General features: G+C 43.3%; 4 protein-coding genes across 8 annotated transcripts; 1 reads left to right on the forward strand and 3 right to left on the reverse strand.

Moving 5' to 3' along the window:
* Positions 1 to 744: 744 nt before the first annotated feature.
* Positions 745 to 11,836, reverse strand: vax2 (ventral anterior homeobox 2). The gene is made up of 4 exons (XM_058069060.1): positions 11,713 to 11,836; positions 11,016 to 11,447; positions 8,989 to 9,176; positions 745 to 2,250 (listed from the first exon to the last, which is right to left on the reverse strand). The coding sequence occupies exons 2-4, from the start codon at positions 11,227 to 11,229 to the stop codon at positions 1,750 to 1,752; spliced, it is 903 nt and encodes a 300-aa protein (XP_057925043.1). The 5' UTR covers positions 11,230 to 11,447; positions 11,713 to 11,836; the 3' UTR covers positions 745 to 1,749.
* A 2,610-nt stretch (positions 11,837 to 14,446) lies between these two features.
* adissp (adipose secreted signaling protein) lies at positions 14,447 to 20,528 on the reverse strand. The gene is made up of 7 exons (XM_058068627.1): positions 18,801 to 20,528; positions 18,277 to 18,465; positions 17,744 to 17,818; positions 17,291 to 17,433; positions 15,983 to 16,121; positions 15,787 to 15,912; positions 14,447 to 15,248 (listed from the first exon to the last, which is right to left on the reverse strand). The coding sequence occupies exons 3-7, from the start codon at positions 17,781 to 17,783 to the stop codon at positions 15,148 to 15,150; spliced, it is 549 nt and encodes a 182-aa protein (XP_057924610.1). The 5' UTR covers positions 17,784 to 17,818; positions 18,277 to 18,465; positions 18,801 to 20,528; the 3' UTR covers positions 14,447 to 15,147.
* On the forward strand, positions 18,779 to 21,175 carry tmem185 (transmembrane protein 185). Of its 2 annotated transcripts, XM_058068626.1 has the most exons (7): positions 18,781 to 18,981; positions 19,353 to 19,529; positions 19,588 to 19,798; positions 19,885 to 19,968; positions 20,047 to 20,223; positions 20,293 to 20,416; positions 20,499 to 21,175. In XM_058068626.1, the coding sequence occupies exons 1-7, from the start codon at positions 18,944 to 18,946 to the stop codon at positions 20,747 to 20,749; spliced, it is 1,062 nt and encodes a 353-aa protein (XP_057924609.1). In that variant the 5' UTR covers positions 18,781 to 18,943; the 3' UTR covers positions 20,750 to 21,175. The 2 variants fall into 2 exon arrangements, with proteins under 2 accessions (XP_057924608.1, XP_057924609.1); XM_058068625.1 differs by having other exon boundaries at positions 18,779 to 18,981; positions 19,885 to 20,223.
* mus81 (MUS81 structure-specific endonuclease subunit) lies at positions 20,682 to 25,860 on the reverse strand. 4 transcript variants are annotated; one of them, XM_058068622.1, is made up of 16 exons: positions 25,776 to 25,860; positions 25,404 to 25,548; positions 25,207 to 25,336; positions 25,041 to 25,126; positions 24,804 to 24,914; positions 24,657 to 24,737; positions 24,483 to 24,571; positions 24,089 to 24,271; positions 23,368 to 23,463; positions 23,148 to 23,275; positions 22,970 to 23,067; positions 22,687 to 22,902; positions 22,479 to 22,598; positions 22,277 to 22,380; positions 21,450 to 21,533; positions 20,682 to 21,380 (listed from the first exon to the last, which is right to left on the reverse strand). In XM_058068622.1, the coding sequence occupies exons 2-16, from the start codon at positions 25,542 to 25,544 to the stop codon at positions 21,314 to 21,316; spliced, it is 1,734 nt and encodes a 577-aa protein (XP_057924605.1). In that variant the 5' UTR covers positions 25,545 to 25,548; positions 25,776 to 25,860; the 3' UTR covers positions 20,682 to 21,313. The 4 variants fall into 4 exon arrangements, with proteins under 4 accessions (XP_057924605.1, XP_057924606.1, XP_057924607.1 ...); XM_058068623.1 differs by having other exon boundaries at positions 25,719 to 25,859; XM_058068624.1 differs by having other exon boundaries at positions 25,701 to 25,845.
* Between the last annotated feature and the right edge of the window lie 377 nt (positions 25,861 to 26,237).

The following is a 26,237-nucleotide window of genomic DNA, read 5'->3' on the forward strand; positions in this document are numbered from 1 at the left end:
GCCTCTCGCCCCAAGGCAGCTGGGATAGGCTCCAGCACCCCCGCGACCCTCGTGAGGAAAAGCGGTAGAAAATGAATGAATGAATATTGTCATTATGTAGAATTTTCGTTCATTTTCTACCGCTTTTCCTCACGAGAGTCGCGGGGGGTGCTGGAGCCTATGCAAGGTGACTTCAGGTGGGGAGGGGTGAAAATACTGCAAAAAAAACTGAAAAATTAGTGTTCTTATGAGATTTAGTCATCATTTTACAAGAAAATATATAAATTGGGGCGGCAAGGGTGTACCCCGCCTCTCGCCCAAAGACAGCTGGGATAGGCTCCAGCACCCCCGCGACCCTCGTGAGGATAAGTGGTAGAAAATGAATGAAAATTCTACATAATGACAATATTCATTCATTCATTTTCTACCGCTTTTCCTCACGAGGGTCGCGGGGGGTGCTGGAGCCTATGCAAGGTGACTTCAGGTGGGGAGGGGTGAAAATACTGCAAAAAAAACTGAAAAATTAGTCTTCTTATGAGAAATAGTCATCATTTTACAAGAAAATATCTAAATTGGGGCGGCAAGGGTGTACCCCGCCTCTCGCCCCAAGACAGCTGGGATAGGCTCCAGCACCCCCGCGACCCTCGTGAGGATAAGCGGTAGAAAATGAACGAAAATTCTACATAATGACAATATTCATTCATTCATTTTCTACCGCTTTTCCTCACGAGGGTCGCGGGGGTGCTGGAGCCTATGCAAGGTGACTTCAGGTGAGGGGGGGGTGAAAATACTGCAAAAAAACTGAAAAATTAGTCTTCATTCATTCATTCATTCATTTTCTACCGCTTTTCCTCACGAGGGTCGCGGGGGGTGCTGGAGCCTATGCAAGGTGACTTCAGGTGGGGAGGTGTGAAAATACTGCAAAAAAAACTGAAAAATTAGTGTTCTTATGAGATTTAGTCATCATTTTACAAGAAAATATCTAAATTGGGGCGGCAAGGGTGTACCCCGCCTCTCGCCCCAAGACAGCTGGGATAGGCTCCATTGCATTGGCCACTCCAAATTGTCCATAGGTATGAATGTGAGTGTGAATGGTTGTTTGTCTATATGTGCCCTGGGATTGGCTGGCCACCAGTCCAGGGTGGACCCCGCCTCTCGCCCCAAGACAGCTGGGATAGGTTCCAGCACTCCTGCAACCCTCGTGAGGATAAGCGGTAGAAAATGAATGAATGTCTAAATTGAGAAGATTTTCGTTGTGGTTCCATTTGGTTCTCACCGCAGCGCGAGGCTAGCGTAGCGTTCCACCCCCAGTAGACATGCTCTTCTTCTGCCATGTGTGGCTCGTTAAAGCAAAGACGCCACAAATGAGGAGCTGGCACGCTACCAAGTGGACCAGGACCGCTTGGGGTCACTGAAACTAGGAGATCTAAAGGGTCCAGGTTCTACCACAGGAAGTTAGTACACAGACACAAGCAAAGCAAGAATTTACACAAACTACCGCTGGACCACAAACTTTTTTAAATAACACATTTCAAAGCTACGCTGACTTTTTTCATCCGATTGGGACAGCATGATAAACACGGGATGCTGTCCTGGGCGGCGTTCCCATTATTTAGTTCCTGACACACACGCACACACACACAAAAACACAATGGCGGGCGTGTCAACGTGCCATCAAGGGTTTTTCCCTCCATCACATGACAGTCACATGACGTTCTGGTCGGCACCCAGCCGCCACGGACGCGTGCTTGCCGTCACCTGGAAGTCATTTTAGGAAACCGTTTTCTTGCCGCCCAGATCCGCCTCCTTCCTGTCCATCCTCAGGTACGGCTCAAAGGCCGAGGACCCGCAGCCGTAGGCGGAGGTCAGTTCGTGATGGGCCCCGCCCAGCAGAGGCATGGAGAAGCAGAGGGAGTGCGGCGGCGGGACGGCAAGCCGCGGGGACACCGGGGTGCCACCCAGCGAGGGCAGCGACAGCCCGAACGCGGCCCCCGGGAGGGAGCTGGGGGGAGTGCCCCCGCCGATACCGGGGGAGACGGAGGAGCTGCCGCCCCTGGGGCTGCTCAACAGAGCCCCGTTAGCCGGGTGCGGCGTGGGGCCCAGGAGCGTGTTCGGGGGCGGGGCCGGCCCTGACAGGAGGCGGCCCTGCTCCAGCAGACGCAGGATGTTGCAGGTCGCCAAAGACTCGGACGAAGTGGCGGAGCGCTTATCGGAATCCTTGGTGGTGTCCTTCTTCTGCTTGGTCCGACGGTTTTGGAACCACACCTTCACCTGCAGCGGCGAGCAGACAAACAAATGGGTCACATGATCGGAGAAGCCCCTCCCCCCGTTGCCACCTGACCTCTGCCTGACCCCTTCCCGCAGCAGGAACGTAACGTGATGCAGGAAGTACAGGAGGACCAAAAGTCGTCACGCCAGTCAGAATGCTTAGTGACCTGCGTCCGTCCTTGTCGGCCATGTTTAATGCATGCGCCGCAGCACCGATTGGATGTATGGCGTGTTTGTGGCGATGAGACGGCGCAGCAAGCGTGCATGAAAAATGAACGCCGTCCTCTGAGGCGTGCATAAGCATCACATCACATGACAAAGCTCGGTGACCGGGTCAGGTCGGCGTTAATAAAGTATCGCTGCTAAGCGGGGGCGGAGTCAACAGGCGGCCCCGGCGAGTGAGCTCATGGGGACAGCTGGCAGCCATGACACGTATAATGGGATTGGGGCGGCGGTGGATTCCAGTCATGCTTCCTGCTTGTTAGCGACACGCCCACTTTCCATAAAAGGCTTTTACTATGAACGCAGGCCCCACCCTCGGTCCCCGTGTGATGGGCGTGGCCTGTACGGCGCTGCTATCCGTAGCGGCGGATCTGATTGGAAGGGAAATGATGCGAGGAGAAGAAAGCCAAGCTGCCTTTGGTACATCTACACTATTGGACGTAAATCCTTTTTAATGGGATCCAGGGTTCAGTGCTCGGCCACAGATTACCAGAGAGATCTGAATCTGGCGTGACCTGTATTTTCCCCGGACCTCGCCCTCTGCACTCCGCCCCGCCGCCGCCGCCGCCGCCGCACTCGCACGGCGAACGGAAGCAACAAGTGCGACAGGAAGTTCACTTCTGTCGCTGGGGGAAATGAATATAAACTAAATATAAAAGTCATGTGATGTACTGGTCCCGCCTTTTGGGATGCCCCGCCCAGTAGTCCACAGGTTCAAGGTCATCTGTATGTGACATTAGGAAGTGAGAATGCAAACAGCTGCAAAAGCTGAAGGTTGAAGAAGGCCAGAAGAAGTGGAAGACCTCCAAACCTCAGCCAGAGGCCCCAAAATCAATATTTAAAAAAAAATAATAAATGAAATATCCAGGCTGTCAAGAAGCACGAGGCCCACCAAGCACTCATTTTCACACTTTCTGTGACCCGCTGATCCCGGTCAAACATGTGACGTGCTGCAGCGACACAATGGACACGCTTGAACAAGCCACTACGCAACGTGACAAAACGTGAAGGCACCGTCCAATGAGAGGAATCACTAAACTGGAGGAGACCCACAAATACACAAAGTAGTGGCAACAATGGACTTATTAGATTTGCCAAATACTTTCTTACAAGTTAGATCAGGGGTGGGTGTCCAAAGTTCATTCTTGTGGGGGGGGGGACTGTTATACATACATTTTGTACATTAAATAATACTGAAAAAATGCCTGATTTTCCCCCAACTTTTGATATTGTGAATTCATTATTAATGTTAAGTGTAACATTAACCCTAAAAAGCACAGGAATGGAACAAATGGAACAAAATATGCTTTATTTGAATATTAAACCCCAGTGAAGAGCATATTTTTGAACATTGGAACTGGATCTTCCGGGTTCTTTTTTGAGATGCCTGATTACGCAAGATTTTTTTCCCCCAAAAAATTGGGATGGAAAGAAAAATGTTTGATTAAATCTGAGAGAAATGAAAGTTGCAATTAATTGATTTTCCCCTGTATAATAATAGGAAGAAGAAAAAAATAAACAAATATCAAGACTGAGAATGGCACCTTACCAACACTGAACATAAAATGATCAAAATAGGCTTTATTAAGGCACGTATATTGCTGTAAAAAAAAAAAGACTAAAGATGATATTTCAGCCTCCACATGAAAGAAAAAAAATTAAAACATTTTATATTATAATAAATAAAATATATTATATTAATATGAATTGTTTTATTTAAATTGTTTTTTAAATGTTTTATTTTATTTGTTTATATTATAAAAATGTTCACAGTGAGAAAACAATTAATGCTCAAGACCAATTCAAATACATTACAACTACTAGTACTACTACTACTATGCACATATGTATGCCCATTAAGGGAATTTTTAGGATGTCCTATATTGGATTTTGTGACAAAAACCGATATGCTGATATTGTCCTACTCTCAATTTCCGATACCGATGTCAGCCAATACCGATGTGTAACATGACATATCTCCTGTGGTGGAATGAACACATACCGTATGTGTTGGATACAGCATTTTTAAAATATCGCTTTTCATGATCGGGAAAAAGCCTGATACCGATATCAACCCATATTGGTGCCGATAATTATCAGTGCCGATAATTCCTTGGTCATTTTCAATATATTCTTTATTTATAAAGTGTATGTAGCGTATATTTATCAACATCTCTTAACCAAAAGTGCTGCCATTTTCTCAAATTCACAATTGGATGGACAAAATGTGTGGGGACGTGGCGGGTATTGGACATCTGAAAAGAGATGCCATCCAGCCTTATTCCTAAATGGATTCAAGCCTTAGAAAACATTCTACATCATAAGGACAACATTTGGTTGGAATTTTAATACAATTTAGGGTTTTTTTTTTGTTTGAAATTCTTACTACATTTGCAAAAATCACCCAAAAAATCACATTTTTCATTATGGAGAGAAAAGAATTCATCAATTTTGGAATAACATTGTAACATGACAAAATATTAAAAAAGTGAAACACAGAAGGCTTTCTGGATGCAATGTCAGTTGATATAAATTAATCTTTCTGAACAAAAAAATCCAAATTTTAACGCTGACAAAGAAATTGTGTATCATATGTAAAAATATATCTAAAAAACTAATTTATTTTATTTTCACAGCAAGCAGCAGGCCAAAAATGCCTCCAAGGCCTCACTTTGGACACCCCTGTTGTAGAACCCACATAGCCAGTCAAACACTATTATTCTTTCACGTTTTTATCCATTATTCTGTCCTACTGAAGGCAAGACAGAACCACAGCCATCCCAACATTATGTTTGCTTAGTGAGGGTTATCATGGCTAAAAATAAAATAAATCATCTAATTAAATCTAATTATATCTAATTATATCCCCATAAACAGTGATGTACTATAAATGTATTTTCTGCCAAATTGCTATCATTTTTTGAATATGTACATTTCCTAATGAAATACAGGAAAGAGAGAAGAACCCTAAGGTGAGGCCACCGTGAGCGTGGCATCTCCACTTAGCGTGTGAGTTCACATCGAGTGGGCTGCTGGTTCCTGCCAGGTTGTGTTTGTCAGGCCAATTGTGGCCAATATTAATATTATGTTGTACAAATATTTCATAATGTCTTTAACGTAAGTCTGACGTCATTATTCTTGGGTTTCTTACATTTGTATAGCACTGCTGAATGGCTAGGGAGGAGGGGGGGGGGGGGGGGTTGAGCAGGAAGGTGCGTGTCACTCGTCCCTCCACAGAGGAAACGCCAGCGTTTTTTGGGTTCTTTTTCTGCTAGCGCTAGCAAATGCATTCAAGATATTTTTCTGCTCTGCTGAATGAATTTGACTACCAAGATGGAGGATTATATACCCGAGCTCACCAGGAGGTGATTCCATTTTTACAACAAAGTATCACAACTTATCCTGGAGAAGCAAAGACTGCATGTACTTCGTATACAAATAAAAGGAAAAAAAACACAAATAAAATAACAAAAAAAGCACCTCATTTAATGAAGTCATATTAATGAGCACTGGACACTTTGGGTCAAGTCTTTCCTAGAATAACAACTTCCTGGATCCACCTGGCGATGCTGTGCCTTCCTCAGAGCTCAGTTTTAGGCACCCTCCTTTTTGCCCTTTTGGGGCCACACTAAAGAAGCCTTTGAAAAAAACTGCATTTTCCACTGAGGGTGACATTAAAACTTGTATAGCTAAAACAGGCTCATTTTTAACACAAATAAGATGAGAGTGAGTTTTTGACGGAAGCAACTTAAATCTTAAAGTTAAAGTTACTGTCACCAAAAGATCCTCGTGTTAAACTGGATATCCAGATCAGGGCAGTAGTTTAATGTGTTTTTTTTATTATGTGAGGCAATTTGCAAAGATAAAACCCATGCTGGAAATGCTTTTGGAATACTTGTAGGTCAGACTACAGTCACGCACTTCATGTAGGGGTTAGGAGGTCCTCCATCTCTTGCTTCCATATGATTGAAAACGCTGCAGTACATCTTTTACCTGTCAGACACTGAAACGAGCACATTTCACCCACTTTGTACTTTCCAGTCATTCATCTTAGCTTCCATTTTGAAATCATTACATTTGCTTTTAAATCACCACATGAGCTTGACCCGTCTTATCTGGGTGAGATGCTGCAGCTGGATGACCTTGCCCGTTCTCTCAGGTCAACCAATCAGACCCCTCCCCGCCCTCCCCAGTACCTAAAATCAGGCTAAAAGTCTTAGGTAGTCTTGCTTTGCCTGTTTTTAAATCTATGAAAGACTTTTTGCTTGATGTTCAAAACCCTTTGAGGACATGACGGCATTTTTGTCGTTTGTGGTTTTTCTATTTTACTATTGGATTGACTCGTTCTTTACTCGTTCATCTAGTTGCCGCCAGCTCGAGGTAGCTCCACTCCACCTCGATCATCTCCAAAGTCGTTACGAGACGGATTCACCTGGACCAGCCCGAGTAGTTGCCGATGTCAGACCAGCCAGGTTCAGGCAGGGGTTAACTCCATCTTATAGAGTGGCTGATAGATATGGCGGCCTAATCCTCTTTAGCACAAAAGCACTTGGGACGGTTATGAGGCCCACCACCTCTTTCTGCCCCCCCCCAACATCCCCCTCCCCATCAGGGGACGATCACGGTGGGACGAGGGCCCGTGCTGCAAAGCTGCACAGACTGACACCCCGTCCCCCGAGGACGTCAGCCATGTCAATATTTGTCCCGCCTCTTTCCTGCAGGTGACTGTCATCTCACGCTCAGGTAATCCGCCATTTTAACGCCATCACGCGTCTGACCTTTCACCTTCCCGGTTGGGCGAGGGTGAGTCTTTGCGATAAACGAGACTGTTGATGGCCAGCTGATCTTCTTCCTTTCTGTTCTGTCAAAACTAAAATGTCTCATTTCCTATCGTTATACCATCGGGACAATCCCGCAGCTGTGGGGCCCGTGCGCCGCATCCACGCAGTCATGCGTCATGGCGGCGTCCTCCGCACACAATGACTGCCTTGACACACAAGTTGCATCACGTCTGTTCAACAACAACGCCTCACGTTGTTTGAACACAACAAACACTCATCTGCTGTGTGACCACACGGACGCCGCAGAAGCCAACCCGGAAATGAGAGCACAAATGGAAAAAAAATGGCTCCTTCAGAATAAAACATAATCATTCTCCTCGTCAAAAAAAATAATTTACGTCAGTGATGTCCAAAATGTGCAGAGGGGGCCATTTTTGACATTTTGTATTGGTTTTGGCCCACGGCTTCTACACACAAAATTAAACACAAACTATTGGGGTTGTCAGCCACAACACAAAACTGACTTAAATATAATAAGCCATATATTTATATATTCTCACCTACTTTGCATTGGTTTTCACTTGCAATTAAGTCGTATCAAATAAACTTGGAGGAAAAGATATGGACACCCCTCATTTATGGGGGGCAACACAAACACACGACTCCATGTAACATTGTAGTGACTACAGTTGTCTTGGTGTAAACGACACCGATAAAAAAAAAAAAGACAAATCAGGATTTGTTTTGTTATGTTATTTGTTATGCTATGTTAAAAAATGAAATTACATTTCCAAATGTACTTTGCATTTTCAAATCATGTTTGATTGCCTTTTATGCTATTCAAAAAAACACATCAAAATAGAAATGTAGGAAAAATAAATCATATATGAAAAGCCTTCTACTAGACAAATATTTACATTTCTGCTAAATACATTTTTATCAGAAATAATATTATGATAATATATATAATTTGTTTGATTCTGATATGTTTGACATTTAGAAATAAAAACAAAATGAAACATGTTTTTGTTATTTTTTCCCTCTGTATCTTTTTAATGTCATTTGTTTTGAATGGCAGCAAAAATGTTTAAGTTTAAAGTCACATTGTAGAACTTTATCATTATGAATCAATCATTTCCAATCAGACATTAGCAACAAATATTTCAAAGGAAGAAAGAAGTAACCATGAAACAGGACTGGACTTGTTCAAGGACTTGGATTATGAAATAAAACACGAGGACCTGCATTAACACAACACTTTTGATTTTTTTTTTTTGTTTTTGGTTTTTCTTTTCAAAAAGATTGTATTGCTAAGGAATAAAATGTGCTCCTGTGTTGTATTTCATGTGTCATCTGCTATATAACAAAAAAATTAATTTATAATAATAATAATAATGGATTAGATTTATATAGCACTTATGAAGGTAGCCAAAACCTTCACAATGACCCATTAATTATTAGAAAATGTTATTAGAAATTTCATGTAACACAAAATAAATGAATAAATAAAATCTGTGCCAGTTTTATGTTGAAATATATGTATTCCAATTATTAACATACGTCACATTACAACAACACACAGGTGGGAACAGGTGTTGAGGGCGGAGCCGCCACGGGCTCCTATTTTCTGATTGGCTCAGAACCAACTACGCTCCAACGAGAAGCCAATCAGAAGCACGCAAAGCCAGCAGGCCGTTTGAGTTTGAGTTGGGTTTATGTCGAGTGTATGGACGCTCACCTGGGTCTCAGACAGGTTCAGCTGGCGGGCCAGTTCGGTTCGTTCGCGGCCCACGACGTACTGGCACCGCTGGAACTCCAGTTCCAGGCGGTACAGCTGTTCGGCTGTGAAGGACGTCCGGGTGCGCTTGGGCCGGTCCAGGTCGAGCCCCTTGGGCAGGACGATCTCCCGGATGGTTCCTTTGGCGTCTTTGGGGCGACAGAAGAAGCATTCATTAACGTCACTCAACTCTCGCCTTCACTTCCTGATGACGTCTGGGCGGGAAAGTGGCCCAACGCGGAAGTGAAAGCAGGCCTGCTGCTGGCTCGTCCAACACACGCACGTTGTGTGCTAAAGAAAACTACTAACAAGTCTGTGTGTGTCTGTGTGTGTGTGTGTGTGTGTGTGTGTGTGTGTGTGTGTGTGTGTGTGTGTGTGTGAGTGGGAGACAGAGAGAACGAGAGAGAACGAGAGAGAACAATGAAGTAAAAGAATTAAAAATAAAGAATGATGTCACGAATTAAGCATATCTACACGTGCTCAGTATTTAAAACATGAATCAAACATATTTTGTATTTTTTTAAGTCAAATGTATTCCAACAATTGGTTACTTTTTATTGCAATTGGTCTATATTTGAACTGTTCTATAATTATGTTTTTTGCTCGAACACTGGAAAAGATAATAAAATAGTCACGTCATTAAATGTATTCATTGGGAGGGACATTGCTAAAAATTATAGTTTTATTTACTGCAGTTATTACAATTATTGTAATATTTCTAAAGTGATATTTGCAATTTTTTCTACAGAAATATTTTCTAACGGTGTCGATTTGTTGACATTTGTCCTGGCTAGTATACTAGCCAGTACTCTTTGTCCAAAGGTTTGAAGTCATGAAATATGTAACTTGCTAAAACATCAACACGCTTGAATTAAATATGAAAGCCAAGCGATTCAAGCAAATACAAGAAAATAATAGAAAAAAACGGAAGAATTTCTCTCAGGAGGACTTATTTTATTTATCATTTCTTTATGATTGTTATTTTCTTTTGGTAGTATTGAACTGGAAAAAAGAAATAGAATAAAATAAGCAGGAAGTGATGCTCCTGGCAGTTTGGAGAGAAAACACATGCTTTAGGACGTAAACCAACTGACCTGCTGACCTCTCGGTGACCCCGGCGTAAAATACAATCAACTTAACACAATCAGGTGGCCTTTAATTTCATTTTAACTTAAATCCATTTTTAAATTCACACTTTTGACTGAAAAAAATAAACTTATAAATATAATATATACACAAATATACACAACACACTGAAAATACTATATTTATATTCATCCTTTGTTACTATTATTACATCAAATGGATACATGCCTGAATATAAACATGTATACGTGCAGTATAACAACAACATGATCAATGTGGAATTAAATAATTAACGAATTCTCTAATTAATCACATTTAACAACAAAAAAAAATCCCTTCTGTATGAATTATGACTTTTAAATGTGTGTTTTCGTCATCGAAAAAGACAAGAAGGATTGTTTTCCTGTTTTCCTGCCAGCGTTCCTAGCAAATGGATGAATTGTTTTTCATTTGATGTTCTCTGCTTTTATTTGATTTTATTGTCCGGTACTCTGGCAGCTCGTGCAGGAGGGCGTGGCCAGCTGAATGGTAAATTAAATATAAATGAAAGAAAATATTCATTAATGATGCAGACAAAGGCTATCAGCCGTTTTGTTGGGAAAAAACATTTAAAATGTTCTAATTTGTATAAGACTTCAATGATTAAATGGGCTCATATGACAAGAAAGAATTGGAATATTTGTAATATGGAATATTAGTATTTATACAAACAATTGCCATGTGTTATTTCAGAATTGGGTGGTATTTGAGTGAAATAAAAAACAATTATAATCATTTTTTTTCATAATTCATTCATGATGTACATAAAAATGAAATGAAAAAAGAAGGTTTAGTTGGAAGTGAAATGAAATAAAAATAAATAAAAAAGATATGAAAGTAAATATATGAATAAATCCACTCACCTCTCACCAGGATCCTCCGGCAATACTCGGGGTCAACTCCTAAAAGTTTGTCGTGGCCGTCCTCGCTGGAGGACGTCGGTGTGGACGAGGAGGTCCCCGGGGTGTCGGAGGAGCTGTGCACCGGGGACCGGCACTTGGCGTCCAGCCTATCCGGACACAGCGGCTTGGGTCCACAGCGGTGGTTCCGGTCGCCCATTGCGGCCTGATCGAACATGAAGCTACGGAGAATGTGAGGCTACTTATTTGTCTTCTTCTTCTCCTCTTTGTGAGCGGGGGGCATGCCCTCCTCTCCTGGTCTACGGCACCTCGAGATCCACTAAAGACGAGGCAAGCCGTCTTGCCTCAAAACCGGACTGGACCTCAGGTGTGTTGGCATGACGTGGAAGTCCGGTCTGGGCAGTCGGGCCGGAGAGAGCAGCTCTCTGGAGGAGCCTGGAGGTGGACAAGGAAGTCAGGCTGGAAGGTGTAAGGGGGTGGGTGGGGTGGGGGGACGCGGGGGGTAGCCGGATATTTGGCGGGGAGGTGCCACACACACACACACACAAAATTGAGAGGCGGTCAGTCACTTTCCTTGCATTCGATAAGGTGTGGGGGGGGGGGGGTAGAGAGGGACAGGAAGTGCACTTGTTCGGGAAGAAGGAAGACACCGACGTCTCAATCGGACTTAGTTGTCTTTCTCCGAGCTAACGCAACTCACCGCCGGAGGAGCAGAACATTATTTGAACGGCCACTTCACTGGGGGAAGGTGCCCGTGACATCACTTCCGGGTGTCCTCTGATTGGCCGGCTGGCCCCGGAGGAGGCGGTCTTGACACCGAGGTGGCCTGTAGGAAACCCTAGCGAGTGGACTGCAGGGCTTCCCCATCCATGATACTTACTTCATACAACCTTTTACACCTGCATCACGGATCGCTTCATTTTTAACACAAACGCAGTTCAATGCTGACATACTAACAATTAAATACAGTTATGCACATTTCAAGGTTTTCTGGTAAGATGATATATTTTATCCTTATTGTACCTTTGTAATGTTCTGATACAGGCCGTGTTTCCACAGATTTATGTAAGCCGTATAAGATGAAAGGAAGAATGATACAGAAAGTATTTATATGTGCATTCCATTCTGCTGTAAAATATACAAATCCTTCTGTATATATAATAATTGTTACACTGTAAGATCATGTGATACTATGCTGCACTTGTTGCTATGGCAACCGATAGAAAGCATTCTTAACACATTATATTTTTGCTTCTTAACTCCCAATTGTTATGGGTGACATCATGGATAAAACAGTGGATGATCGTAACACTCACAAAGATGGATGACGTCACCACAGACGGTGGGCTTTTATGTATCATTTTACATTTTTTTTATAGGTTACATTTTAAACACTTTAAATGTGCTCTAATGTGTTTAGCTAGCTTTGTGCTGGACTTGAACCCATGAAGTCGGAGACATTTTGGGGTCATGTGACTATCCCAGGATTTTTTTAAAAATCTCACTTACATCCATTTAAGTATTGTTATGTTTTAATGGGATGTGGAATATTATATATATATATTTCTTAATATATTTCTTAAATGAATTAATAGAAAACAAGCTAGGAAAAAAATATTTTAGCCTTAAAATTTCTATGGAAAGAATGACATGACTTATCATTTTGTACTTATTTGCAAGTGTTGTCACTTTTAATAAATGTCACAGTTTCAATGATTTTCAATGGATATAAGTCCTTTGCTTCAAATCGAAGTATATTTATGCTACATAAAACCTGTCAAGTTGGGTTATGGTCTAATAAGGAATACATTTACCACCAACATTGTAACATAAATATCTTTTATGTGTTCCACTTGGTGTGGGGTGTAAGCCCTGCCCCCATCTTTCATACTTGAAATGTTTCTTGTATTTTTCTGGATTCTTTGAGCTGAACAACAGATGTTTGAATAATGTAACGCTGTCGTGTTGTGATGCTTCCAACACAGAGTAAAAAGTCAAAAGTGTTTTGTGCTGGATTATATCATTATGGCTTTGCTGTGAGTGTGTTGTTTGATTTTTCTCTTCCAAGGTCGTAATTACTGCACACAGCCGCCGCTTGTTACGCCTTTCAGATGGCCTAATCTCAGCCGCCATCAATAGGAGCTGTCAATCACACGCTGCACTCAGCAGAGACAAGAGGCGGCTGATTGCTGTGCGCGCACACACACACACACACACACACACACACACACACGCACGCACACACGCAAGCATCTAAAAAGCGTGCACATGTGACTTTGCTGGAGATGTGCACTGTGATTTGTTGTGGCGCCCTGCTGTTATGTGGCGATGATTTGTGTCATAAATTGTTTATTGTCTTTAAAGCCCCAAACAAACATTCATCAGGTGAGGCGTGCAGCCATGCCGGATGGGGGGGGGGGGTACAGACCTCCAATGTGGTGGAGGTGGTCTTTTTCACGTATGCTGCCAATACGATAAACAATGACGCCTTTTCCCAGCTCTACTTCGACCCATTGATCCAGCGCGATTGATTGGAAATGGCAGTGATGCTGCATAAAACTGATCAATCAGCTAAATGAACAGATCTTACACTAATCCCTAGGATCATCCTGGAGGCCGTGCAGGCAGAGTAAGGATGCTTTATTTATTGTTCTGGACGTTTCTTATCGAAGGCCCAGCGACGCTGCTCATACTGGGAAAAAAAAAAAATAAAGACATATATTCAACTTTACAGCATCAACATCATCGTTCTTTTGGAAGTCATATTCATTCAATTTGTAAAGCACGGACAAAGGTTTCGGGTTTCTTTGACATGTATTCATTAAGAATAATAAAGTTATTTACCAATCATTGAGAATTAAATACTAACTAAATAATGGCATTTTTAATCATCTGAGAGCACATATTGATTTATATTGAATATTCTCTTGTCGAGCGTGAACTTATATTTATCAAGAACGAATGTTTGTATCAGGAAATTGACGTCACATCCTAAAAGAACACAACCACAAATGTCCAATATAATCAAATGCAGCATTTCAAATGTAAGTGTCCTGGTGTGTGTGTGTGTGTGTGTGTGTGTGTGTGTGTGTGTGTGTGTGTGTGTGTGTGTGTGCGTGGGATGTCCTCACATGTCCCCCAGAAGTTCGGTTTTTACAGGCAACAATATTTTCCTAATAAACATTTGAAAATAACATCAATTCGCCAATCCCAATTTTTTTTATTCGTAGTTTCACAACTCAAAACAGCAGTAAAGTATATTTAAATAAATGAACAAAGTTTGCCATCGTTGTTTTATAATATGGTGGAAGTAAAAAAACGTATCTTGATTTAAATGTGGGAATTATAAAATTTAACTGACGATGTGATCAAGTATATATTTTTTCATAAAGTCCCAAAGCTGTTTTATAAAGTGTTCCACAACTTAAAACAAGTTTTCAAATAGCCACATTGATGAAATGTTTATTTTGTCTGCATTAAAGAGAATCATAATGATAATAAATTCAATTGAACAATCAAATTAATTGAGATTAATGTCACACAAAAAAAACGTCAGTGGAGCAGAATGCAGCCATCAAACGTTCAACTAATTCTTACACTGCCACCTATCGCCTACACGAGGAACTGCACGACGGATACATGTACTTGAACAATATCTAAGCACACAGGAGTACAAATGACACAAACATCAGCCACCAGGAAAGCACAAAGGAAACGGAAACGTGAAAGTGAGGGCGACTCCTTTAAGGCAGAAGAACGTCTTCGTAAGAAAGTTTATGTTGCTGCACCGCATGAGAGGAAATTGGCAGGACAAGAAGAAGGCACTTGTGTTATGTGGGCGAACCTTGAACCTTTTTGTGACCTTAGCATTGCACGGCTTTCAAATAAAACAGTAATACAAGGAATATCTACACTTTGTACATGTAGCACTGTGGCGGTCTACAGCACCCCCAAGTGGTCAAATGGAAACATTACACACTCGCTACAATTCGCGTCAAAAAAGATGTTCTGCCCCCTTGTGGTCAAATGGAGCTCGGACAAAGAAAAACCAAAGAAAAATACTGGACTGTGTGTGTGTGTGTGTGTGCGTGTGTGGGTGACTGAGACAAGGTGCGAGTGTCCGTGCGTGTGAAAATCAGTCAAACCCCTGCCAGTCGCTCTGTTCAGAGTCGTACTCGAGCTCTACCCCGATGCAGCGTACTCCCTCCAGCAGCATGGGCGTGCCGTGGTGGCGGTCTGCACACAAAAGGTCAATCATGTTTTGTGGTGTTGTTGTTGTTGTTGTAATGGTGACTGAACATCACACAATTAATCAAGGGTGTCCAAAAAATTGGCTATATTTTGACATGTTTTAAAATATATTTTTAAAATGATAAAATAATAATAATAATAATAATAATAATAATACATTTTATTTGTATAGCGCTTCAAGATACTCAAAGACACTTTACAAAAGAATGAAGTTGAATAGAGCAAGTAAACAGAATAAAAGACACACCAAAATACAACATTCATTGGTTAGTACACAGTTAAAAAAGCGGGGCGGGGCAAATAAAAGCCAATAAGTAACAGCTATATGTTTATAGATGCAATGTACATTATATTAGTATCAACAGGTCAACTTTCCTCCTCACATTTTCCATTTTTCTGTTGTTTCATGCCCTTTTCTTGTTTAAGTGTATTATTAGGACGAATCATAGACATATCGTGGCCTGTGAATGGCCCCCGGAATGCACTTTGGACACCTCTATAATGTGTAAACAGACTTACTCACCCATGACTCTGGCATGAACTTTGACCTTGACACACACATCCTGGTTGTCCTCGCTCAGCAGCTGCACCTCCTCATAAAGCACCCCCTCCTGCTGGGCCAGGTACTCGCACGTCACTTTCACACCTCCTGAAAACACGCACACGCATCATCGACTTCCACCTCTGACACACACGCAGCCTCATCCTGATGGGAATACCCTCGGGAGCAGGCGAGATGTCATTGATCCGGAGGTGGGGGCTCGCTAGAGGCGCTGGACACACATCCTTGCCAAGGGCCGGGACTTCTGGCAGCGTGAATGTGATTTCATAGCGGTGCTGCGTCTTCAGGAAGCCCACCTGGATGCACAGAGGAAACCAAGTTGGCTGGAGGAAGGAAAAGAGGGACCAACAGAGGCCATCTTGGCTATGTGGCGGAACGGGAGGACTACCAAACCTTTCCAAAGTTCAAAAGGATGAATATTTGTGATCACCGATACTAGTACGTGTATACGGCCGATATGGATTTGGGATAGCACTATACTATCAAAATTCACACACGGTTAGATCTCCGGTTAGTACACAGTACAGCCATTGAAGCGTCCTGATGGACACGGCACTTCGTCTTCTAACATTTCCAGGCAGCCGACGCTTGCTGCTTTCCGTCGCCTCCGCGTGACCCTGCTCATCACTTCATGAAAAGCAGTATTCATGCGCACTGCCACCATCCCACACACATGCATCTCCACCCTCATGTTTCCATGGCAACACCACCCCCCACACCCACAGCCCAAAATATATAGTGCATGCTTCTGCATTGTAGAAAAATCTAATGAATTCATTATTAATGAGATATATTCTTAGATGAAGTATTACACTAATGTGCTTCATGAAAAATAACACAAACATATATAAGCTTAGCATATATTGACCTAGACTGGATTGCAGTTAGCATGTTGAATCTCCAAAATGTACCCACGTATCTCCCCCAAACATTCAATTTTGCTCGATGCGACCCTCACTGGAAAAGGTTAGGCACCCCTACTGGAGATATGACATTACAAGTGAACTGGAAAAGAACTAAATATTGTCTACTAGAGATATGACATTCCAAGTGAACTGGAAAAGAACTAAATATGGTCTACTAGAGATATGACATTACAAGTGAACTGGAAAAGAACTAAATATGGTCTACTAGAGATATGACATTACAAGTGAACTGGAAAAGAACTAAATATTGTCTAGTAGAGATATGACATTACAAGTGAACTGGAAAAGAACTAAATATTGTCTACTAGAGATATGACATTACAAGTGAACTGGAAAAGAACTAAATATTGTCAACGTTTTGGCCCCTTTCAACTCCCAGTGAGATAAAAACAGATATTGTGATTGTGCGGAGCACCCACTAACCCGTCTCACGCACACACCAGATTAGTACTGATGAAAGTTTAATCTTGTCCTTTAGGAGAAAGTCACATGTCCTCCCAACTAACCTGACGACATCTGCCGCAGGAAGGTTCACGTACCTTAACCAGGAAGCTGCCGTCATCTTCTGAGGTTACCATGACGACAGAGTCATGCAACTTGTCATCGAAGTGGACATGCGACGGGGCGCCGGCCTCTGGAGTTTTCTCAGAGAAGCGAACGCCTCCCGCCGTCTTGGCACAACCTGAGGAAGACGAGGGAGAAAGTCTGAGGACGAGTGTGTTATTTTCTCAGGGATTCTTTCTTGTTTGTTTTCATTCTCTCGGCAGTCTTTGACTCGCTGTGTCTCTAATATACCTCTAGACCCCCTGCTGACGGAAAGCACACACATCCTAGTGAACTGGCTTATTTCACATTAATCCCCGGCTTCATCAACCGCTAATCTGTCTGCCAGAGGACATGCTTGGCGAAGTGATGCAACAATAAAACGTATCAGTCCCCATCTCATTCATTCAATAAGGTGGACATGCAGGTGAGGAGATGACATCACTCACTCTTCTTAGCTGCAGCCATCGTCCCAGCAGTAGTCTGCATCACAGCCTCACCATCCACTCGGACCCCAAAGCAGCCTGGAAACATCCGAGGAAAACACACAGGAATTGAACTCATTGTGGACATTTGGAGGTTGTTTGTCTCAGGTTTGCACAGATGTGCTGCAATGGAGGCACAAGACCTCAATTACAGAAAGAGCTAAACTGTCAACAGACTTCTAAACAGTCTAAGAGGATTAAGTGGAGGCTGCTGCCATGCAGCTGGAGCCACCATAAACATAAAACATACAGGAAGTCAGCTTGAGTTAGTAATCAATGGTCAGTTGTGTCGCAACGCCGATGTTAAAAGTACACATTCAACTAAATGGCTAGCAATCACTAAACCAATCAACTAGAACAAGCTTTATTGCACTACTAAAGACAGCAATATTGAAATAGTAACATATCCTGAGCTAAAAAGAAGCTAACACATGGACAAAGTAGCACACATACATTAATAAGAATAATAACACAAAAAGAAGCCAAAGGAGTCTTACGTGGTTTCCTGAGCCGCAACAACAGCGACAACAAATGAAATTTGTGCAATAGCAGAAAGTATGACTGAAAGCTGTCAGCGCCCCCCAGGCGTCACTTCCGCATTGGCTCACGTGACGGCTCCTCCCGCTTCTCCTACTTCAAGCTAAACGTGGGCGATTCGGCGAATTTTGGTGTCGATCCGATACCAACTTAATAGAAGGCAAATACAGAAGATAACGATATGATTGATTAGGACATTTTTAAATACCTTTGATATGTTGATACACGATTATAATAACAAAACACTGGGCAAAGACTTCAACATCAATACAGCAATATAAAACAAAGTAACAACAAACAAAATGCAAATATTTCCCCTTTATTATATTCAATTATTTGAGCAAAATAAGCAAAAACTACTATTGGCTCACATTCAAATGCTTCATCCTCCCAAGTCCAACAACTTATTCCTCAAGTTTGTAAACTACAATATGTAACAATATATACGTACATATAACAACGGAAGCACTTGTTGGTGTCTTACTTTGACATCATTTCCGGTGAAGCCTTAGGGGGAAAAAAACAAAACAAGCTACAGCTAACAAGAAAATGTAATGTTTTTTTTAAACGCGCTTACTCGAATAGATGGCCACCAAATGAGGCAATGGTATAAACATTCTGTGAACCATGAATTTAAGAGGACTCTTTCAAGATTTTAATCCAAGGTAATGAATGCTAGCGAGCTTTGGTTTAGCGAGTAGCGTTAGCGGCTAATTGCTCATTATCTGGAAAGCATACATCAGTATGTTATTGAGTGAACAAATACCAAATATAACGCAGCGGGAATCTCCCTATAGAGTTAAAATATAATTTGAAATTGTATTTAGAGCTATCTGAAATATCATTACGACATCGATGTCAAATGCTACGTAGCTGACTGTAGTCGTCAAATGACCTGACATCAAATAACAGTTTTGTAGTAGCAACCGTCGTTGTGAGTTCCAGCCAGGCTACGAAGGACAATCGTGGGCTAATCTATTTATTGTTGGTTTATAATTGTACTGTTATCAACATCTTCAGTGTATTCTCTCCGCAGCAAGTTCCTGATCTACTTGTGCCTGCTACTTTTCTCTGTCTTATTGTCCCTGAGGCTGGATGGAGTCATCCACTGGAGCTACTGGGCCGTCTTCACGCCAATATGGCTGTGGAAAGTGCTCGTCATCATCGGGGCCTCAGTGGGCACCGGGGTGTGGGCACACAACCCTCAGTACAGGTAGGATGGCAGTCTCTGCAGGACGAGCGAGCAGACATGACATGCTCTTTTCTGACAGGGCTGAAGGCGAGACGTGCGTGGAGTTCAAGGCCATGCTGATTGCTGTGGGGCTCCACGTCCTCTTGCTCATGTTTGAGGTGTTGGTGTGTGACCGGGTGGCAAGGGGAAACGGAAACTTCTGGCTCCTCGTCTTCATGCCTCTGTTCTTCGTTTCGCCCGTCTCTGTGGCTGCCTGTGTCTGGGGGTTTCGACATGACCGCTCCCTGGAAGTAAGCCACATCACCACGATGCACAATGATCTAGAAAGTCCACACAGGATGAAGGAATAACAAGGACTTTCTTCGCTCCTCCTCAGTTGGAAGTGTTTTGCTCAGTGAACATTCTTCAGTTCATCTTCATCGCTCTGAAGTTGGATGGCATCATCGACTGGCCTTGGCTGGTGAGTCCACGAGATGACCTGATGTACGGGTGCGTACAAGGATCGTGTAGAGTCACAGGTGTGTTTGTGCATGCACAGGTGGTGTGTGTCCCACTTTGGATCCTCATGTCCTTCCTGTGTCTCGTCGTCCTCTACTACATTATCTGGTCGGTCCTTTTCCTCCGCTCCATCGACATCATCGCTGAGCAGCGGCGGACTCACATCACCATGGCCATCAGCTGGATGACCATCGTGGTTCCGCTCCTCACCTTTGAGGTGACTTTTGAAGGGGTTGGTATAGCAGCTTAACTATTTGTCTGGCGTTGACGTAACGTTCTCTCTCAGATCCTACTGGTGCACAAGCTGGACAAACCCAACAGTTTGAGCTACGTGTGTGTCTTCGTGCCACTGTGGCTCTCGCTGCTCACACTCATGGTCACCACTTTCGGACAGAAGGGGGGAAACCACTGTGAGTACACCCCACGCTTCCAAATGACTTACGACAAATCGTGATATCGTCAAATAATTTTTTTTGCTGTCTGTCCTCGTAGGGTGGTTTGGCATTCGCAAGGACTTTTGCCACTTTCTGCTGGAGCTCCTCCCCTTCCTGCGAGAGTATGGCAACGTCTCTTACGACCTCCAACGCAGTGATGACCCAGAGGCTGCTGAGGACCCCCCGGTTCCTGAGCCGCCCCCCAAAATTGCCCCCATGTTCCATAAGAAGACAGGTGTGGTGATCACACAGAGTCCTGGCAAATACTTTGTCGCCCCATCCAAACTGTGCATAGACATGCCCGACTAATGGCGGTGCCGGGCTAGGGCACCCTCACTCGGACTCTGTATGAACAAAGAGCGGCTGTTGACTTTGCAGTCACAGGACAGGGTGGAGTCTTTTTTTTTTGAAGGACCTTTGACCTTCAGCGAACATTAGAGCGGACACAGCTGAGGAGGTGAACGCGTATGAATGCTGCCTCGCTGTCAGATGGGACCATTGGAGAGACAGCCTCACAAGAGGACCTTAAAAGTGGTGGTACCATGTTGTCCTTTTTGCTCTCTGCAATCATTCACGCTGCTTCCATGATGGTTCCACCTTGGAGGCCCCGTGCACTGAAAAAAATTGCACTTACATATTCAGAGAAATTCTTTTTCTATTCCTGTATGTAAATAAGTGAATTTGTCATGAGGGACCAGAGCAACAGACAAAATGCTATAAAGGAGTCGACATGTTCCTGATTGTTCTTCATTGTTGTACTTTCATCAGGCTTCTTCTTTGACTATTTGGTCACATGACTCCGCCTTGTATCATCACAATTGCTATCTTACAGTCAGTAAGTTAACATCTTCATGAATCCTTCATCTTGAACATCTAGGACAGCACTCCTTTGCTACAGTACAGCTGGTACAGGGTTCGACTCAAAGCTGGACCCAAATTCCTGGAAAAGAAGACACGTTGCAGCTTTATCGGCTGTGAATACAAAGTCAAATGGAAGAAAAACAAAAACCTGTTGAGCCTGCCACATTGGATGGTGGACAGCAGCTTCTCTTTCTCTGCTTCGCTTTTGCATTTGTCATATGCCTTCAGGAGACTAAGGGGGAAAAAAAGATCCTCTAATTAGCCGTTCATCTTTCCATAGTGGTAGTGTAAAACAGGTGTAACGGTACGCCATCACCACAGTTACCGTTGTTTTAAGGTCACAGCTTCATTTTGTGGTACAGTAAAATCATTTTTCATATAAAAATGCCAACTTTCCCCCCATAAAATTCTGCCAAATAAATATATAGGTAGTTTAAAAGGAAAGTGCAAGGATGCAGAGAAATGCAACAGAACAGTGCCAATGATTAATTTATAGTCAATGAAGTTTGTAATTGGACGAAGTGCAGCATTAATAGTTCAAGCTTGTGGTCCAGTTCACTGATAATGTTTTCATATTATCCACTTTGTCTGTTTAAGTATGTCACTTGGAAGGCTCTGGCCTCTCCATGGCACTAGGTATAATACAGATGTCAGATATAGAAGGTCAGATATTGATCCCATCAAACAAAAAGATGTCTGTCTTTGGTCTGTCTAAACAAATACATTTTACAGCATCCTTGGGTATATGATGTGCTCCTTTACACATTTGAAAATACTGTAAGAATGCCACTTTCATATAATTGGCATCTTTATTTTATAATCTAAGATGAATATCTACATTAACCATAGAATCGAATCAGATTATTTTTACACTGCATCAAATCATTCTGTTTTTAAAATATATTGTTTTTGTTTCGTGTCTAGACTTGAATCAAATAGTGCATTACGAATACATTACACTCCCAAGGAAAGTACCTTTGTGGAGTACTGTACTGCTCCAGGATAGCAGCCGCTTTGTCTCCAGACAGGCCACTCACTTGCATCAGCTGTCTGGCAAAGGCTTCTCGCACCGTCTGACTCTGAATTAGGATGACACGCGCACGCGCACACACACACACACACACACACACACATGACTTTCTGTCACACGGCAGCGTGCCAAAAACACGCAGCTCACCTTGTTCTTGATGGCACCGTAGTTGAACTCTGCGAAAGACATGAGTGAGCAGGAGGGGGTGTCGTCGCTGTGGTCCGGGTCACCGTCCAGCTCCCGGGAGCGGCACACCAAGGTGCGGTTCTGGGGGGGGGGGGGCATAGTAGCTTTACACAAGACTCACAAAGACCATTGAGGTGTCGTCATAAAACAAGGCGCACGCCGGGGTCACCTGGTATAATTTGGTGAGATGCCGCGTCATGATGCTGAGGTAGGCCGCCGACTCTCTCACGTCCTGCACTCTCTTGACGAAGAAGCCGTCCACCACCTGCGTGTTGATGATGGCCTGCTGCAGTGTCTTTTCAGGAAGGCTCAGGTGTGACGCCGCCTTCCCCTGTTCCTCCACCAGGTAGATGGGCCTCCGCAGGCCACACCTCTTCAGGCGAAACTGACAGGGACAATGTTAATCCAAACGGCATTTGGTGGACCCATCAATGGGGTGGAGGTGGTCTTACCTTCTGCTCCCTGAAGCGTCCGTCAATGATGCTGCCACACAGGTCATCCATCCGCTTCCTCTCGACGATAAAATCAAGGACAAGTTCTTTGCTTGCAGCTGCAGAGGTGACACGGCAATATTTGCTCTTACATACTAGCGTAGACAAAAACAGAACAGGAACGTGTCATAAGTTCTACCTGGCGTGGGGGCAACCTTCTCCTGGGCCACCCACAGGAAGTCACCAACGTTGAGCTTCCTGACATCAAACTTGACACCATTCCTCTGGAGCTCTTTGACCAACTCATGTTTGCGATGATGGCTGCCGCTGTGAACACACACCAACACATCCTGAACCATGCACACCAGCCAGATGAGAACATCAATGTCCAGGCGACGCCTCAATCAGTGACGCCTCACCCTGTCGTCTCAATGAAGTCCACGCAGAGCACAATGTCATAGGATCCGGGTAGGAGTCGTCCTTCGCTCAGCACCTCGCTTCTGGGCTCAGTCAGCCTGAAAGAAGATAATTTATGGCGTGTCTCAAATGGAATACTTGCGTCACAGAACCCAGGGACCGTAACACAGATTTCTATACTATATTACTTTAATACTATATACTAATGTGGGCAGCACTGGAGGCAAGGTGGGTGGACTGTCAGGACACAGCAACAGTGGGATGAAAGCGGTGTACGAATCACCAACCTTCCGGTTTCTGGTGAAAAACAAAACTACAAAATAATCAAACCCGATGATTAAAAGCAGTAGAATAAAAAAAACAGTAAGATAATGCACATTTTAGTGCATTGTTCCAGTTCTTTTCTCAATCAACATACATACATGTTGAAAGTTGCATACAACAATGTTATTTCTACAATGTGCTCAGGGGGGGTAAATACGAGGCACACTTTGGACTTCCCTGCTTTTATTGCCCGTACAATCACAGCCTTTAAGGTCTGCGTCGCCGTAGCATGAGTTCTTTATTTTTCAGAGTCAGAACTGAAACTAGCATAATGTAACAAAATGTGTAGGTCTATTTGGAGAGCAGAAAGGCTTCAAGGGTCAAAATGTGTGCCTAATAATAAAATGTATACATGTTGGTATGTCTGGAAGTGTCTGTGCTCATTTAGCCGTAACTCACTGTAGTTTATCCTTCTCTTTGTCGTCATGGTAATCATCATCATCATCTCCACTAGCAGTGAGGTCAACAACTGCTGGATCATCTTCCTCCTCATCGCCAAGCACATTTGGACCTGCTTTCGAATCTGGTTCTGCTGATTCCATACGTTGTGCCAAAGACAGACCTTCCTGTGTTAGAAAGTAGCTGACAAGAGAAGACGTTAATTCAATGATTGATTAACCTTTATCCACGTTTATTAAATGTAGAATCAAAAATATTGTTTTTCAGATTGCACTTCACTACTTAACATGAGTGTCACATTTTAACATGCCTACAAAAAGTACGTACAGTACATCCGGGCACCCTGTGAAATTGTTAAAGATGAGATCTCTGGTACGGGGGTGGATCAACATACCGTGCAGGACTGTGGGTCTTCATCACCAGGTTCCTCTGTACCAGCATGGCCACTGATGACCAGGCCGTGTACTTACTGCCGAGCTCAGGCTATGAACGTAAACAAGGGGAACACACCTAATATAACCAATAATCCATCAATCCGATCAATGTGGAAACGCAGAGCAGGACTAACCACTGTGAAGGATTTATCACAAAGATGCTGCGCCTGGGCTTGCAGCTCCATCTTGAACATGAAGCCTTTACTGCCTGGTATCTGCAACGACACCAATGTCAATGAAGCCTTGCTGATGTCACCTCAGTGCGAGAACGTCTTATTTACCTGCGACTGTCTATAAAGTGTCAGCATGACAGCATAACCCCTGGATCTTTTCTGGGGCATATACTCCCTCTTCTTCTTCTTCCTTCCTCCTTTGTCATCCTTAGCATCTTTCTTCAACACATCCAAATCATAAACAACCAATAGTTTATCAGCTAGCATGTGAATATCATTCACACCAGCAAAACAGATTTTAAATACTAATTCATATGCGTCCAACACATTATCTGTATGTGTTACCTTTTTGGTGTGATCAGGCCTCTTGTTGTCTGAGCTGCCAGGAGACGGTGGTCTTTCATGGGGGGTAGAAACAGGACTATCCTGACCTGAGAAAGAATTTTGTATTTTGTCTCTTTGCATCACCACATCTTTTACAAAATTCCAATCTAAATCAAAATATACTCACCGAGTTCTTTGTAGTATTGTTGCAGTTTAGAGTCCAGGATTTTACATATCCCGTCTCCAAAGTTTTGCAGTATCTTGGCCTCTCTGGCATCCCGAAGCGGAAGTGGGTATTTATTCAGAGAGCTGATTGCCTACACACAGACGTTGGACTTTTTTCCTCAACAAAAACGTGGACTTAAATCACTTTAGCGTTGCTACCTTCTGATAAGTGTACTGGGTCTTCAGGCCTTTCTCCTTGGCCTCGTCCCTTAGCTCGGTGAGCCACTTAAGGAACAGGGGGTTCGGGCAGGCGGGTAGGGCGCGTTTTCGACCCAGCTGGGTTGGTTCAGAGGCTGACATCGCACTGGAAAGGACAAAGGATCATAAAGTGATCATTTGGTCAGGTCCGCCGCGACTACTTCAAACAAGAGACATGCTAACCTTAGCCAACCTGCTAACTTTAGCCAACCTGCTAACTTTAGCCAGACTGCTAACGGTTAGAAAACACGAACGTACTAGAAATGTTTCACCCACAAACGACTTCGATGTTAATTCTGGCGTCGTCGTGACACAAACAAAACAGTTCCTCACTTTGTACTTTCGAATTTCCCGCAGAAATGCCATGCTAGCGTCAACAAACTGCACTTCCGCGTTGTGACGTCACATAGGAGGTGGGGCTAACACCTACGGCGCCATAAAGTGCTGAAAAAGTAAATAAGCTAAATGAATGCAATGTAAGCAGACGTTTACGTCATCAATATTAAATAGTAACAAATAAACTACTAAATTCACATGAAATAAAATATATTTTAATGTTGATTTGTGTTCCACACGGGACCTAACTTGGGGCAGGATCACATCCAAAACGATGGTCATAAGCCGTGGGTAGCTATATCTCTCTCAACTGTTGTGGGAACCCCTCAGGATCTGCCGGGAAGAGGGGTTCCTTCTCAGGCATACAGGTGTGATTGTGAAGCTGTGATCTTCTAGCTTGTGTTAAGTCAAATTACCAGACCGTTATTGTGCTGTCATCTCACTCGGCCTGCACATCCC

The sequence above is a fragment of the Doryrhamphus excisus genome, chromosome 3 (genome assembly GCF_030265055.1).
Source record: "Doryrhamphus excisus isolate RoL2022-K1 chromosome 3, RoL_Dexc_1.0, whole genome shotgun sequence".
Taxonomy (NCBI): domain Eukaryota; kingdom Metazoa; phylum Chordata; class Actinopteri; order Syngnathiformes; family Syngnathidae; genus Doryrhamphus; species Doryrhamphus excisus.